At 33.6% G+C, this 16,416-nt stretch overlaps 1 protein-coding gene across 4 annotated transcripts in view; it reads left to right on the top strand.

Moving 5' to 3' along the window:
• Positions 1-11,718: 11,718 nt before the first annotated feature.
• Positions 11,719-16,416, top strand: part of PWP2 (periodic tryptophan protein 2) — a 31,444-nt gene continuing 26,746 nt past the window's right edge. For 3 of the 4 annotated variants that reach the window (XR_016433811.1, XM_090016341.1, XM_090016342.1), the window contains exons 1-3: positions 11,767-13,132; positions 13,602-13,853; positions 13,957-14,049. Coding sequence is in view for 3 of the 4 variants with exons in the window: in XM_090016341.1 (XP_089872467.1) it covers positions 11,864-13,132; positions 13,602-13,853; positions 13,957-14,049 (1,614 nt within the window). In the remaining variant the exon portion in view is untranslated. Of the gene's footprint in view, positions 13,133-13,601; positions 13,854-13,956; positions 14,050-16,416 lie in introns of all 4 variants that reach the window. The other variant, XM_090016340.1, reaches the window with a different exon arrangement.

A 16,416-nucleotide genomic window follows, 5' to 3' on the forward strand; every position in this document is an offset into this window, starting at 1 on the left:
ATCCTATAAAGTCAAAAAAAAAAATTATTCTTTATTAGAATTTAAATATAGATTAGATTATAATATGTTTATGACCATAGTCATGAATGTATTATGATTTAATCTTATTTTAATTCTATTAAAGAATAAAATATGCTTTTAAACTCTAATCTTCAAATAAATTTCAAGCATTCATCATTTAGGATAAAATTGCATTCTTTTTTCAAATTATTTTCATGTCATTTTTCAAATTCCAAGTTATTTTTGAAATCTTTTAAAAACTCAGTTTTTATTTTCTAAATTCAAAATCATTTTGAACTTCCATTTATAAATTCAGACTTATTTTTTTTTCTCAAATCCATTCAGTTTTAAATTTCCAATTTTCAATTTTCAATTTTCAATTTTCATCTCTCAATTTCATATTTTAATTCCAAATTTCATTCAAATTCTTTATTTCTATTTCAAATTTTTGAATTCCATTTCAAAACCTGAGTTTTAATTCAACTCTAAATTAAAGTTTTGAAATTCATTTTGAGATTCCAAATCAAACTTTGAGATTCACTTTGAATCTCTAAATCAATCTTCAAATTCAATTCTGATTTCATATACCAAGTCGAATTCCAAAATCAATTTGATATTTCAATTTCAAAGTTCAATTCAACTTTAAAATTCCATTCTGATTTCAAATTCTAATTTCCAATTCCATTTCCAAATTCAAATTCTGATTTCAAAATCAATCCCAAAATTTCAAATTCATTTCAAATTTCAAGTTTAGATTCAAATTTCAATTTTTCCAAACCAAGTTCAATTTCTGAACCTCTTCTTCAAGGATATTGTCAAACTTATTTCAAAATCACTTGGAAAAGTCTAAAACTTTTGAAGCATCTTCTCAAAAGCATACACCTTTGCATTTTCATTGCACAAGCATGATTCAATGTGCATTTTAGGATTTTTAGAATAATCACTTAGACAAATTTAGGCAAAGCAAAAGGCATTGATTCGATCCTTGGTGCAATTACCTCTGGTAAAGGCGCCCAGAGCGGTTGAACCTCGTACCAATGAGCGAATCCCATCTCTCCATCTTTTTCCCGTAAATTTTCAAAAACGGAGGAGAGTTAATTTTCAAACATTCTTTTTCAAATAAAGGTCAAGTGAGACCTTACAAAAGAGTTTTTATTTATTTATTTATTTATTTATTTATTTATTTATCTTCTCTCTCTTCTTTCTTTTCTTTTTTTTCCCTTCGATTTCACTCGGACTACAGTGAATATAGATAAGGATATTACATATCTAGTGCAAACTGTTAACTTATTCAATAATGTCTTTAGTTTTCTCTCATATTACGTATGATTAATATTGATTTTCAAGTACATTATTTCGCAGAACTGTTTGGCTATGATATTTATACTAAATGACAAATTTGTTTCATGCAAGGGATTCCTCAACAAGATAACGAGTAATTACTTTCATATATGATTGTTAACTCAATATGTACATGTATATGTTTTTGACAATATAATTGTTATGTGTATGATTTAGTATATTTGTGCTAATATACATAAAGTACTTGGGTAAGGAGATGCAACTCCGTTTCACGTAGGTACACTATCATATATAGTTTTGTTGAGTGTTTAGAATGTAAGCTAATTAGTTATTTGCTAATAACCTTTTTAGGAGGATGTAAAATACAAAAGGATATTGATGGTCAAATACTACGAGAATTTGAGGGGAAAAAGGTGAAGCAAGAAGAGACCAAAAAAAATATGAAGGCAACCATGACAGTGACAGAGACAACTAGTGAGGTAGAGCCAGGTGTGTACAATGAAAAAATTGTTCTTAAAGAAATATCGAAAGATTTGAAATGAATTATTGTGTATTTTAATTTATAAAAAAACATGAAATGTTTCGTAAATAACATGCCTTTTATACTGTGATTGATATGTACAAATGTATTGGCAATTACTTATAACATATGTTCTATAATACTATAATTATTTGTAACTTTTATAAAAACATGAGATGTTATGTAAATAATAGGATTTTTATAAATGTATTTGCAAGGTTTGAAGTAATACCTTTTATAATCTACACTCGTGCACTCTAATATGCAAAAATCATCGAATTGGGGGTTAAGTTACTACGTGAATTCCTAATGTTCACAAACTCTGATATATGAACATTATCAAATTTGGTGGTTAAGTTATTACACAAATGCCCTTATGTTTGTACACTCTGATATGCGAACATCATTGAATTGAGAAGTTACTACATGAATTCCTAATGTTTGCACACTCTTTTATGTGAATTGGGAGGTTAAATTGTTGGCAGAAACAAGGAATTGAACTTCACACAAGTACACATTTATGTGCTATTTTGTTAAGTTTTTTTATATAATTTATAGTTAGTTGTTTGCTAATAACTTTTTTTTAGAATGATGTGATAGTGTACTGGAATAATATGATTCAATTCTATAAATTCATGAGGGAGAAGACAATTTTGGAGGATGCCAAAAAGAAGGTTGAAGATGAGGAAAAAATCCAAAGGACCGCAGCAGAACAAAAAACGTCTAGAAGGCAAAGAAAAGGGAGAGGATAAAACATCAAACAATGAGGTGTTGGATGATTTCGCCAAAATCTGAGTTTGTAAAAAAAAAACAAGTTTTTATAAGTTTAGGGGCATATTGGTAATTTTTTACTCAAATAAAGGCAAAACAAAAAATGGTGAAATATTTGAGTTATATTTCTAAAAACAATAATTTAAACAGGGGTATTATATATATATATATATATATATATATATATATATTAATTCAATAAAACAAAATGTTTTATTAAAGGTTGCTTTTCTAAGTTTTTAACTAATAGTTAAAGTAAGTAATACAAACTAACTAACCTAATTGTTAACCTAACTATTTGGGTATGGGGGATTGAATTTGGATCTATACCAGATCTATTCTCCCAACACTTCCTCCCCCATGGTTTTGAAGGATTTTGCAAGTGTTGATTTGAGTTCAATACTTGCAAGTGGTAGGGGAACCACGTATTGGGCTACCTTACCTATTTTAAGGGAGCTCCCCTCCCTTTCCTCTTCACTCGAAAGCCTCACTTCTCTTTTGTTCACTCCATCTCTCCACTTCTTCACATTTTTCTTTTTCTTCCCAAGTGGTGGGTGCAACACCACTTGCACAAACCTGTATGCACCCATTTGAGCCCAAACCAGCCTACACGCAGCCATCTAACCATGCAACTAGCCTAGCCCTCTTAGCCCAACGAAACCCAAACCCACCTAGTTCAATCCAGACCCCCAAGCCCAATTCATTCCCCCTTGACCCAGTTCCCTCTACCTGAGACTCAGTTCAACCTTGTATCCAGTTTGCATGATTCGACATTGTCCCAATCTGGTTCGACTCCATTCACATCACGGTTCGGTCCCATTTACATCTTAGGAGATTCACATTTTGAGAAAAATTCTCTCAAGATATTGTTTGAGAAATTTTCATTTCTTTTCGGCATGATCACTAAGGTAGGATTTTATTGCCAAATGCGCGTAAATTTTGAATATTTATATATATATTTTTAGAATCACATGTTCATCTATGTTTGAGTCATAATGGATGAAATGATAATTGTCTCATCTCATAAATACAATAATATATATATATGCATGCATCGCACTCTGAATAAAATAATATATATGGTACTCAAATACAATAATAGTTTTGCATACATTTTTTTTAATAAAATATAATAAAATAGTAGTTTTGCATGCATCGTACTCTAAATAAAATATATGTACATGGTACTCAAATAAAATACTAGTTTTGCTTACATCCTTTCTGAGTAAAATAATATATATGCATTAAACTTTTAATAAAATAATAGTTTTTCATGCATCGTACTTTGAATAAAATAATTCATATGCATTATACTTTAAATAAAATAGCAGTTTTGCATGCATCATTTTTTGAATAAAATAATATATATGCATTAAACTTCAAATAAAATAATAGTTTTTTGCATACATCATACTCTAAATAAAATAATATATATTTATGCATGCATTGTACTTTAAATAAAATAAAATTATCGCATGCATTATGTTTCAAATAAAATAATATTTATGCAGGCATCATACTCTAAAATAAAATAATAATTTTTGCTTGCATTCTGCATACTCACCTTTTGAAGATAAAAATACTTGAAGTATACATAGAACATTGTGAAAATTTGCTTAGCTCAAAATAGAACTCTCGGTTCACAGAACCCTACAAACAATAAAATAGTCTGCATCGAATAAAAAGAAAAATGGTTGCAGCCCGAAAGAGGCAAAGGTTCTAAGATACTTTTCTAGTGTCACAAGCACACATTGGTATACGACATACTTCTGTTCTGGGATTGGCTCGTGTGCGAGCTCGAAATAACTTAAACTCTCAAAGTGTGAAACAAAGCACTATCTGATGAATAAAACATGCCTACACATATAAACCTAAGATTTTGATGTCTCATTAGCAAAGTGCCCATGTATACAAAGCAATTACTGATTGAGTCAGGTACATAAGACTATGGAATGAGGTGTCTCATTGGTCTCCACTCACTCATAATTTTTGGTGGTCAAGGCTATCCACGTGTCTTATATTATAGATCTTCAACTACTACAATTAGCCCAGGATGCAACTTGTTTTTCTAGTTCTTCCTTAGCAGTGATTTCTCTCGGTCATTGACTGCTCTCATTGAGTCCGCTATAGTCAAGCACTCATATTTAAAATATCTGAGAATAATATACCCCAAGATTGCTTCGATTGTTTGTGATTGTCTCCCCCCACATACCAGGGTGCATGGTTAACTATTGAAACAATGACCTTTTGAATTACTGATTGAAATGAAATTATGCCTAATAATGTAAATAGTTTTGTATTGTATTTTGTCATACTTTTATGTAGAAATTCTCTATGAACTATAACATCTTAGTTGTCTGAATATGTTTTAATATTCTAAATTACCAGAATTAATATAGACTTACTAGACTGTCAGAAGTTTGATCCTTTAATAAGGTTTTATCCAGGTATAAGACAGTAAATGCTATGAGGCAGTAGTGGCATCAAGGACTAGCACTCTCCGGAGGATCCAAGGTCCAACTTGGGATTTTGTTTATAACATCTCATTTTCCAAGTTTTATGTTTTGAATATCCTTCACACTTTTGTGAAAGATGATGTAAATAATATTTTGGTTTTTACTCTGATAAATGCTTAGCGTTGTTTCACTCCTGTGGCTCACCCAAAATTGTCAAAACCTAGACACAACATAAAATCGTTTTTTGCTGTCAATATTAAAAAAAAAAATGGTTCTAAAATTTTGGGACATCACATTAACACTTAAGTCTGCAACAACAATTATGTGCACAATGACCAATATTTGTGATGATAATGAAGTTTGCAAAAAATAATTTGTGAATAGTAGGGCCAAGATTTGCAAGGATGAGAAAGTCCGCCAAAAAAGATTTAGGATAAATACCCAATATTTGTGTAGATGAGGAAGTCTAGAAAAAAGATTGTTCATAAATCTTTTTTATGAACTTCCTCATACCCGCAAATCTAGGTCAATGTTCACAAATTGTTTTTTTGGACTACTTCATCCTCGCAAAGCTTGGTTTTTCTTATTGCCACAAATATTGGTAATTATACGCATAATTGTTTTTTTGGACTTAAGTGTTAGGTTTGCCCGTTCATTATTTGTGTACTTCCTCATCCTTGCAAATATTGGTTATTTTTTCATAAATTTTCTTTGCATACTTCCTCATCCTCGCAAATCTTGGTAATTTTTTTGTAATTTTTAGTTTTTTTTTGCATACTTTTTAATCCTTGCAAATATTAGTCATTATACACATAATTGTTTTTGTGGATTGAAGTGTTAGGTTTGCACGTTCGTTATTTGTGGACTTCCACATACTCACAAATATTGATCATGTTTTGCAAATCTTTTTATGGACTTTCTTATCCTTGGAAATCTTGATCATTTTAACAAATATTTTTTACGAACTTTCTCATCCTCACAAATTGACATTTTTACATGCTTTATTCAAATTTACAACAATTACATAATTCATATGTTACATTCAAACTCACCTGCTCAATTCAAATTTACATCATTTACATTTTTCACCTGTTATATTTAAGTTCACCTACTCAATTCAAATTTAATTTGAATAGATACACAATTCACCAGTTACATTCAAATTCACCTACTCAATTCAAAATTTATTGCATTACACAATTCACTAATTATATTCGAGTTCATATGCCCAATTTAAATTTAATTTACAATAGATACACAATTCAATGACTAATACATTTTGTATATGTCCTTGTTATAGAAATTAAACCTAAAATGAAGTTGAACATGCAAACATGTTTAAAAAACATCTAGAACTTACAAAACATATTAAACAAAATATCTAGAACTTACAAAACATAATGTACATAACATCTAGTACATCAAAAATTTATCAATTTTATATTCAATAATCTTTCTAAATTATATTAAATATTTTATAATAGTAATCAAATTTACAATGAATCACTGTTATATACATCTATACACAATCTTAACCAAAAGTCACTGTTGTGGATGCATAAGGCATGCTCGTAGGTCCTTTATGACCCAATCCTTGTTAGCGATAAGGTCAATTTGAGTATGTATAATGGACTCATTTGCTTGAAGCAACTTCTTTAGCATGCAGATTTTTGCCAATGCAAGAGCCAATACGTCATTTACTCCACTTGCAGCCCTTATGTGCATCAAACTCCTCGCCCCAAGTTTCTCCTCCTTAATGGGCCTCTTTGCGGAGGGACTACTTGTAAACTGAAGGTTGGTACTAGCTACATCCTTGTCATCATAGGAACATACCAGGGATAACAAGCCGATACCTTGGCCACCTTCGCACCAGTCTTCAAGTTTGGAGAGGAAGATCATGGGGTAATCCTTTGTCTGGTCATTTATTATGCAAAAGACTGTTATGTTAACTGCACAAGGGTGACTAAGTGGTTGTTGAACAAAACCAAACTTCAGACCAATCAGTTGGTCATTTATCACATAACTTTATTCATGTTATGCAACCAAATGTCCCTCTTCACGATGTCCTTCGCTTGCACAACCACATATGAGTGGTCCTCCTCCTTCGTATCTTCGTAAGGGCATTATGTTACCTACAAACCGAAGTTTCATTCTTGATTATTTTTATAAATATTATTTATAAAGGACACATGTTTTTGTTTTAAGAATACTTATATAAACCCTAGTCAGCATGTATATATATGCAGTGCAATTGTTCCTTCTCACGGGAAGACCCAATGCTCTTCATCCATAACCCTTTTGTTCATTGTGTGGCCGACTCTATATTGCAACATGTAAAAATTCAGGAAGACGGTCACGTCTCTAGTGGATATGTGATCTCATATCCAAACCTATAAAGATTAATATAAAAATTAATATGAATTAATACACAATATAGTACATCAACAATGTTAAATAATATTTGAGTACAATAAATAATAAATATCTCCAACAAAATTAGCATGCTGAACATGTTTTTTTTTTCATTCTTCGTGCTACTCAAACTTTCATATAGATATGCAAGTGAGGTATTTCTACTTGCATATTCATCGACATGATGCAAGTCTTGCAACAGTTGAATGTATGAATTATAGTTCGACTTTGCACCAGTGTTAATGAATACACATGCGCCAAAGAAGTAGAGCAAGAATGCTCTCAGCTCCGTGTCTAACCTAGCACTGCCCTTCTCTCCAACACATGATAGTTTTCACTTCATTTTCCTTGCCTTTTTGGAGTTATAGTAGTTCCTTAATCATGATAACTTTAGCCTTTAACCTTCAAATTTATTTTTATACATTTATGGATAAACACCACAAATGAGCTTGAAATATTCTTATCGATGTTCACTCACTAACTCCCCATAACATTTAAATATGGTGATTTGTGCCACGTCCTCCAACATGATGGTCATCCCAATATATCTGAACTGTAATGTGTTGGTTGCTGGATATCAAAACTGCACAATGACCTCTAAGAGATTGTGACTGATGTTATGTGGTATGACCTCCATGAATTTCCAAAAATGCATTCAATCCAACTAGTCTTTCGCATCATTCATTAGTGTAATGAACCACTCATGTGTTTGAAACTAGTAAAATCAGTGCATATAGTTTGTTGGATCTTCTAAATGTTGACAATGTGGATCCTACAATCACAATTAATTTTAATAAAATTAGTTAAATTAATCATTTAGTTACACACAAAATAAAACATTTTAAAGATTGAAGTGTAATATATATGACAATTTTATCATTGATTGAAAGCAAAATTGCAATGATTGCAAACATCTTACAAACATATATATATATATATATATATATATATATATATATATATATATATAAAATAACAAATAAACAAAGTACATATCCACGAGCACCAAAACTTATTTTCTACTACATCCCATCCTGTGCACTCTCTACCGCAACCTCAACCTTTGGTTAAGCATCCGATCCACCCACCCCCACTTCCTGACGACTCTCACTCATCTCTATTTTTTGAGGACTATCTACATTAACTTCAACCTTAGGGTTCACATCCTCCCCATATTGAGGTATTGTCTTTCTCTCTCCACAACCATTGCAGGTGGCTGCGTCTCCAGTTTCATCTATCCAAAGTTTGAGGTTAGCAACAACCTCATAGTCAGTCAATGTATGAAACTTTTTTAGCATTGAGTCCTCCTCTCTTTCCCCTCCTAAGGTGCTTTTGGGATGGGACACAAGATCGTGGCCACATATTCGTTAATAAATTTTTCATATTCATCCTTAGATTTGGGTCACGCTTCAACTGTTTGGTATTGTTTGGCAAGATAAACAATTTCTTATAAGCGAGCAAAAAAGTCTCGCATGAAATTGAAAATAAAATAAAATAAATTATTAAAAATGCAAAAGTTACTTGAGAATCATGCCATTGTTTTCTCAGCATCTTTATAATACAAGATATACAACAAAATTCGATGATAGAGGTATATAAAATTAAGAAAAAGTGTTGGCAAAGAAGACTCACATGAAATTGAATTAAATAAACAAAAAATAGGCTATTAAATATGCAAAAATAACTTGAGAATGATGTCATTATTTCACAAAATAATTGATTCAAGCCAACATAACTAATTCAACTGTTACAAAGATCAAAACTTGTGCTTACCAAAAAATCTCACTGCTAATTATGTGACAAAAGCTAAAAACTCACTGATGATGTGCTTTCACGCAATGAAGATCAAGCAAGAACAATGGCACCTCGTCATGATAAACATGTTGGAGACCACAAAACCTTCACTAAGAAACCTTGGACTTCAAGTTCAAAACAGAGCACAAAGGGTCACATTTAATATACATATAGAGGTTCATAAATGTTACTCATGAGGATACGAAGATTCACACAAAGTCATGATAATATTTGCGAACCTGACAACTTCATATGATGAATATGCGAATGTTTAGTAGGTCCGCAACTGAGGTTGAAAGTTGATCAAACACGAAGGAGGTTCACGAGTCATCTGTGTAAACATCATGAAGTCGACCGTAAATATCGTGACATTCGCAAATGTGTGACGCAATTCTGCTCAGCTTGAATAAAAAACATGTACAGATAAGGACATTCACAACACATATTTGCAAATGTCACACACAAATTTATAAAATACATTTAGACTTTATGCGAGTTTTTAGTTAAAAGTGGTTAGCTTGGTATCTACGCGAAGCTTGTGATGCCCACAAATGTGTGACAAAAACTTGCTGATCTCGAATGAGAAGACATGTGAAGTTAGGACATTCATAACCCACATTTGCAAATGTGGGACATACCTTTATAGACATATGTCCCAACTTTATGCAAGTTTTTAGTTAAAGGAAGTTCGCATAATGTCAACGCGAATGTCATGACTACCTTAAATGTATTGAGCGAACCTGCCAAGCTGAAACTTTTAAATTCAAAAAGGATCACAGAGAGTTTGTGAATCTCTGAAGATCTGCTTATTTCATATGCTAACCTCCTCTCTTGGGACACAAGTTAACCATGTTTGCAAATCATTTATGCAAATTTCATCAGGTTCGCGAAATCATGCAAATCTCTTTTTTATTGAAATGTTGCAACCTTCAAGCGATGTGTGTATTTATCGCACAAACATCAACAAGTTTGCTTGTATGAAAGGTAAAAATATCCTAAAAAGTTGAGAATAAGACATTTTGGACATGGGAAAAATTTCGGTAAATTACGCGGCATTTTCAAAATCACACCATTTTATAAGGATAGTACAATTATTTTTCATATTTTTAAAACCTAATATACTGTTTATAAAGTATACTTTCAAAATACAGTATACTTTTTAAATGATCACATCTTCATTACAATACTAATAAGGTAAACACTCTTTAATATATTTAAAAATTAGTTTATAGTTATTATAGTTGATTATAGGTACAATCTACAATCTAGCTGAATTATCATGATACAAGTTGTTTTAACTCAATCTAACCTTGCAGATGTTTTCAACATGCTCCATTTAGTAGGAAACAATCCTTGGATCATGTTTTTTTATTTTAAAAAATGGGTGCATTTACAATTTTTTTTTTTTTGCATCATCAAAAAAACCACTACACTTATCAGATTTAGGTGATGCAAAAGTTGGTTCCCACTAAAACTAGCATATACACATCCATGGGTTCATTTAAAAAAAAATGAAGTTTGCTAAATTGTTTTCCCATACAAACTATTGTAGCGAACTTTAACCCTTAAACAATAATTATATATTTTAAACAATAATATTATTTTTATATTTTGTTTTTGTATGGGCTGACTTTTTCATAATTTTCATGGAAGATAAGAAAGAAGCCATCATACGAAAACAATCATTCAACCATAGAGCATCTACTAGAATGAATCCCTAGGAGTATACATCAGTCCGAGTAGACCCAATTCGGTGCCGAAACTAATAATCATGACACAAACCAGGGCATGCTGAAAGGGCCACCCAACTCTTGCTGAGCACCTGAAAGCATGATCTACTATAAATTTTGATGGTGTACACATGACAGTAACTACACACGTAGCTTGACTCTCGGGGTCACAGAATTAATATTGAGAGAGGCAACTCTTGCAGAAATAAGACAACGCAGCCTCTGATAGGATGAACGGTCTCCAAAACAACATGATGTATTATTTTGATCTTAGATGTGTCCTACAAGTTGATGAGATCTATATCATAAACAAAATGGACGGCTAAAATGAATCCCAAAACCATGTGTTTGAGAGGATAGGATGAACAGTGCAAGAGGTAGCAGCGACGGGATTATCGGCAGAGCTGCCTCTGACATGATACAACAACAACAATTACGCCTTCATCCTAAAATAATTGGGGTTGGCGATATGAACCAAAAAAAAAAATCATTTTGGGTCTTTCATATGAATCCTTTTCCTCCAATCATTTCTATCCAATGTCATGTCCTCGGGTGAGGTTCAAAGCATTTATATCCTTTTCTATCATTTTCATCCAAGTCATCTTAGGCTTACCCCCAATCTCTTTTAACTAATATATTTTTTAGTGTTTTTGTCCATCTAAGCATAAGTAAGTCAGCTGCACTCATTTTTTTTTAATATGATGCCTCTGACCTGATAAGCACTCGTTCATGTTCACCCCAAGTGAGAAAGAATTTCCCTCCCAAACAAAACAAAAGGGGACAATAAAATTAGGGTTTAGGGTTTTAAGCCATTTTCCAAACCGCCAACCTCTCTCTGCAACTCCCAACCAGAAAACGGGAGATCCCGTTTGGGTTCCATGAATTACAGGTTCCAGAATCTCCTCGGAGCTCCCTACCGAGGGGGAAACGCTGTTATTTCAGAGAACACCACCCTCCTGTCCCCCATCGGCAACAGGGTCTCCGTTACCGACCTCGCGAAGTCGCAGAGTTGGACTCTCCCCTGCGAGAGCTCGAAGAACGTCTCGCGGATCGCCGTCTCGCCCGACGGCAACTTCCTGCTCACTATTGACGAGAATTCCCGGTGCCTTTTCATCAACCTACGTCGCCGCGTCGTCCTCCACCGAATCACGTTCAAGCATCCCGTCACCGCCCTCAAATTCAGTCCGAATGGGGATGCGATAGCAGTGGCAGTCGGGAAATTGATACAGGTCTGGAAATGCCCTGGGTTCCGGAGGGAGATCTTCCCGTTCCAATTGATCAGGACGATCTCGGCTTTTGATGGAGATGTTGTGGCGATTGATTGGAGCCCTGACTCGCGGTGGATCATTGCTGGGTCCAAGGATCTGACGGCGCGACTCTGTTGCTTTCGGAAGGGTTTGGTTCGGAGGCCGTTTCTGTTCCTAGGGCATAGGGACGTGGTGGTTGGAGTTTTCTTCGCAGGTTCGGGTTCTAGGGCTTACACGATTTCGAAGGATGGTGCCGTTTTCACTTGGAAATTTGAAATTTTGGAGGAAATGAATGGTAATTTGGGCGAAAACGGCGGTGATTTCGATCGGAAGAGGAAGGTTCGGGACTTCGATGGTTCGGACGAAGGAGTCAAGATTTTGGCAGAGGATGAGTCTCCAAAGGGTGTGGGAGAGTCAACGGAACCTTCTTATTCACCTATGGATGGTGAAATGGAAGAGAAGAAGGATTCTGGAGAAGAATTTGATGGCCATGAACGAAGGGAAGAATCATTCCCGTTTCATAAAGGACAGTGGAAACTGGAGAAGAAGGATTACTGTATGCAGGCACCTGCGAAGGTATCTGCTTGTGATTATCACCGGGGTCTTGATATGGTGGTCATCGGGTTCTCTTCGGGGGTTTTTGGGCTGTACCAGATGCCAGATTTCGTGTGTATTCATTTTCTTTCGATCTCCAGGCAGAAGATAACAACTGCAGCATTTAACGACCTGGGTAATTGGTTGGTATTCGGTTGCGCAAAGCTGGGGCAGCTTCTTGTTTGGGAATGGCGGTCAGAGACGTATATATTGAAGCAGCAAGGTCATTACTTTGATGTTAACAGTTTAGCTTATTCGCCTGATTCACAGCTACTGGCCACCGGAGCAGATGATAACAAAATCAAGGTGGAAATTTCAATACTTTCGGTCCTAGATTTTTTTTCTGTTGTCCATTAGAGCAGTTTGATTTGAAAATTTCTTGATGAAACAAATTATTCCTGTCAGGATTCTTACAAGCTCATACCACCATGAACTGTATAATGAGTTTTTAATTGTCTCAGTTGGAACTACTCATATTTTCATCTTTTTTTTTTCTGAGCCATTTCTTTTCTTTGTGAGAAATTTTGTTCGACTAGAATTTGGTGCCTGTTTGATGCAATTGGCATTTTGGTTTTGTTTAGTTATTGACTTGGATATCGCTTTGCTTGAGTTGATTGCAATTCTAGCATGGCATCACTTGTTAATTGTTAAGTGTCTCCAATTTTATGTTTGGCATTACTGTAAAAATCACTGTTGGAGTAATGGTGTTGTGAGAATTTATAATGGTCCAGGTATTTATAGGCAAATGTGCGTTTCCTTTTCTGGGTTGTAATAGGTGTGGACTGCTGCTTCTGGGTTTTGCTTCGTGACATTTACTGAGCACACAAATGCAGTGACTGCTCTACATTTCACGGCCAATAACAATTGCCTCCTAAGTGCATCTCTTGATGGAACCGTTCGTGCATGGGACTTGTTTCGCTATCGGAACTTTCGGACATTTACCAGCCCTTCTTCCAGGCAATTTGTTTCCTTAGCATCAGATCAAAGTGGTGAAGTAATTTGTGCTGGAACATTAGATTCATTCGAGGTAGGCCTTTCCCATACACATTTTGAGGCCATGACAAGTTGGTTGTGATTTTTCATGAAGTATCTTTTTTTTAGGATTTTTTAATTCTTCAAAATTTCTATAGATTTTTGTGTGGTCGATGAAGACTGGCCGCTTACTGGATGTTCTTAGTGGTCATGAAGGACCAGTTCATGGATTGATGTTTTCACCAATAAATGTAAGCTGTCTTACCTTCAGATTTACAATTGCACAGATCCTTTCTTAATATGGCAGTATTTTCCTTAATTGTTTTAGTTGATGTTGATAGTTATGTTATTAAGCCTCAGATGCTGATGATCGATACACAAATGAGATACTGCTGTTTCATTGCCATTCGTTTAGTGAATTTATGATTTGATTTGATCAAATGGGAGAATATCACGAGTTATATTATTGTATTTTTTTGAGGCACTTTATGGAATAGTTCTGTATGTTTTCCTAATTACTTATGGTGTTATATTTTGATTTTCCCAATGTTGATGAGTATTATTTTGTAAGTCATGTGGTAGTGTTGATTTAGTTGCTAAACAAGATGCATTTTACTCTGTTAGCATAGTTGTTTGAAACATGATATTGTAAGATGTTTACTGGTCAATATTGAAAACTTATGGCATAATATGTATTTTGTTCAGTGCCGGATTTCATTTATGAAGTTTAGAAACTATTTAAATTCATATCTGACCATTGTTGTATCTGCTATAGCCAAAAGAAAAAAAATCAGACAAACCATAATCTACAAAAAACGTAGTTCTCCCTCTATCTTGATTGCTACCCGTTCTATGGTTTAATGATGTCAATTTAAAAACCACTAAAAAATGACCTTCTCATTTAATATGTTCATGTCCCCAAACTGATCTATATCAAAGTAGTTTTTTGAAAGCAATGTTACTTAGAAATGAATACAGGTGTTGATATCGGACATGGGTATGGGATGCTGGACACATGTAAGAAAATGAACATATATGGGTTAATGTTTGCCACCCTCATGGGTAAGGAACCACCTAGAAAAAAACTGTATATTTTCAATATTTGAATTTTTCTTGCACATCTGACCCTCCAGATGTGTTCTGCATGTTTGGGTTAGTAGAAATCAGTGCTTGGATTGTGTTATTCCTACATGTATGAAAGATTTTGCCGGAATTGAAAAATCAACAGTAGTTCAGCCATAACTCTTTGATGTTCAACAATTTTTGTTGTGTTTTGAGTGTTGTCCACAAGTGTCATATCTAAATTCCTAGATTCTACAGGCCTATGAAATATTGGGCATTTGAATTCCTTGTTATCAGTTTTATTTTGTAATATTAGTGACCAACTATGATTTATACTTTATATTGCCTTTGAAAATAAAAAAATAGTGGTGGTATATTCTCTTCAAGCTCTCTCTGGCATGGTTTAGGTTGTGGGCTTTGTTTAGTACTCGGACCGGGAATTTTATCATGTTTCTTTTTTATCAGCTAAAATTTTAATTGCAATACCATGATACATGCTTATGGTCTTTTCCATACTTGGCAAACCCGGCGAGTCGACTCGAGAATCGCCCGAGTCGACCCGGATCAGACCCCAAATGGGTCACTTATTCAAGATTGTCGATCCACATGCCTCTTTTGTGTTTTTTTCATGCATTTTGTGATTTTAATGCATAATTCTCATAAAAAGAATACTTGCTATAAAGAATTATATGTTTTTAAATCATAAATATTAACAATCATGTATAGTTGAATACTTATATAGCTTAGTCATTGATGTCATGTGCTAAATGTAGTGATTATATTTGATTTTTTTTTCATATCCTAACACTAGAAAATGCAGTCCTAACTCATCCGAGTTACCGAGTCGACCCGCTGACTCATGAGTCAAGGGTTGGGCAATCCGACTCTAAGTCACGAGTTTGCCAACTATGGTCTTTTCAAGTTCAGCCTGTTATACAGATGCAATATGATCACTTGTCTGTGTAATATATGTTGATTTTTATTGAGTATGAATCTAAATTCATTAGATTATATAAACTATAAAGCATCAAGTCACAAGAAGAGCCTCGGCCCTAATTCATATCATAGGACTATTAGCATTTATATATTTTTTGGGTCCTTCATTTACACTTGTGCATGTTGTAACACTCATTTTGGAGAGTTTTGGACAAATACTTAACATTTGGTTGTTAATGCTAATATGCATTTTCTGATGATAACATGATGTTAAGAAATTTGAATGTTAATTTTTTATTGAATGATCAGATTTTTTTTTAGATACTTACATAGATCAAGTTCTTGCATTAATGTTACTTTTATATGTTAATCTCATATTTTTCGGTATTTATTTGAGATTTTCTATTTCTTATTGGTTGTTGTTTCATCAATAAAGCATTTTATTTATTTATTTATATTTTTAGATATTTTAAAGGATTTTTTAAAGTTTTTTTTAAAAAAATTGAGGCTTACACCTCAGTTTTTGGTGGAGCGCTACGCTAAGCCTCAACGCTTTTCACAACATTGATTCCAACACATGGGTAGGTTCTTGTAAGGTTTAAAAAATTGATAGCACAAAA

The sequence above is a fragment of the Nuphar pumila genome, chromosome 8, assembly GCF_984573655.1.
Source record: "Nuphar pumila chromosome 8, dmNupPumi1.hap1.1, whole genome shotgun sequence".
In the NCBI taxonomy this organism is placed as follows: Eukaryota; Viridiplantae; Streptophyta; class Magnoliopsida; order Nymphaeales; family Nymphaeaceae; genus Nuphar; species Nuphar pumila.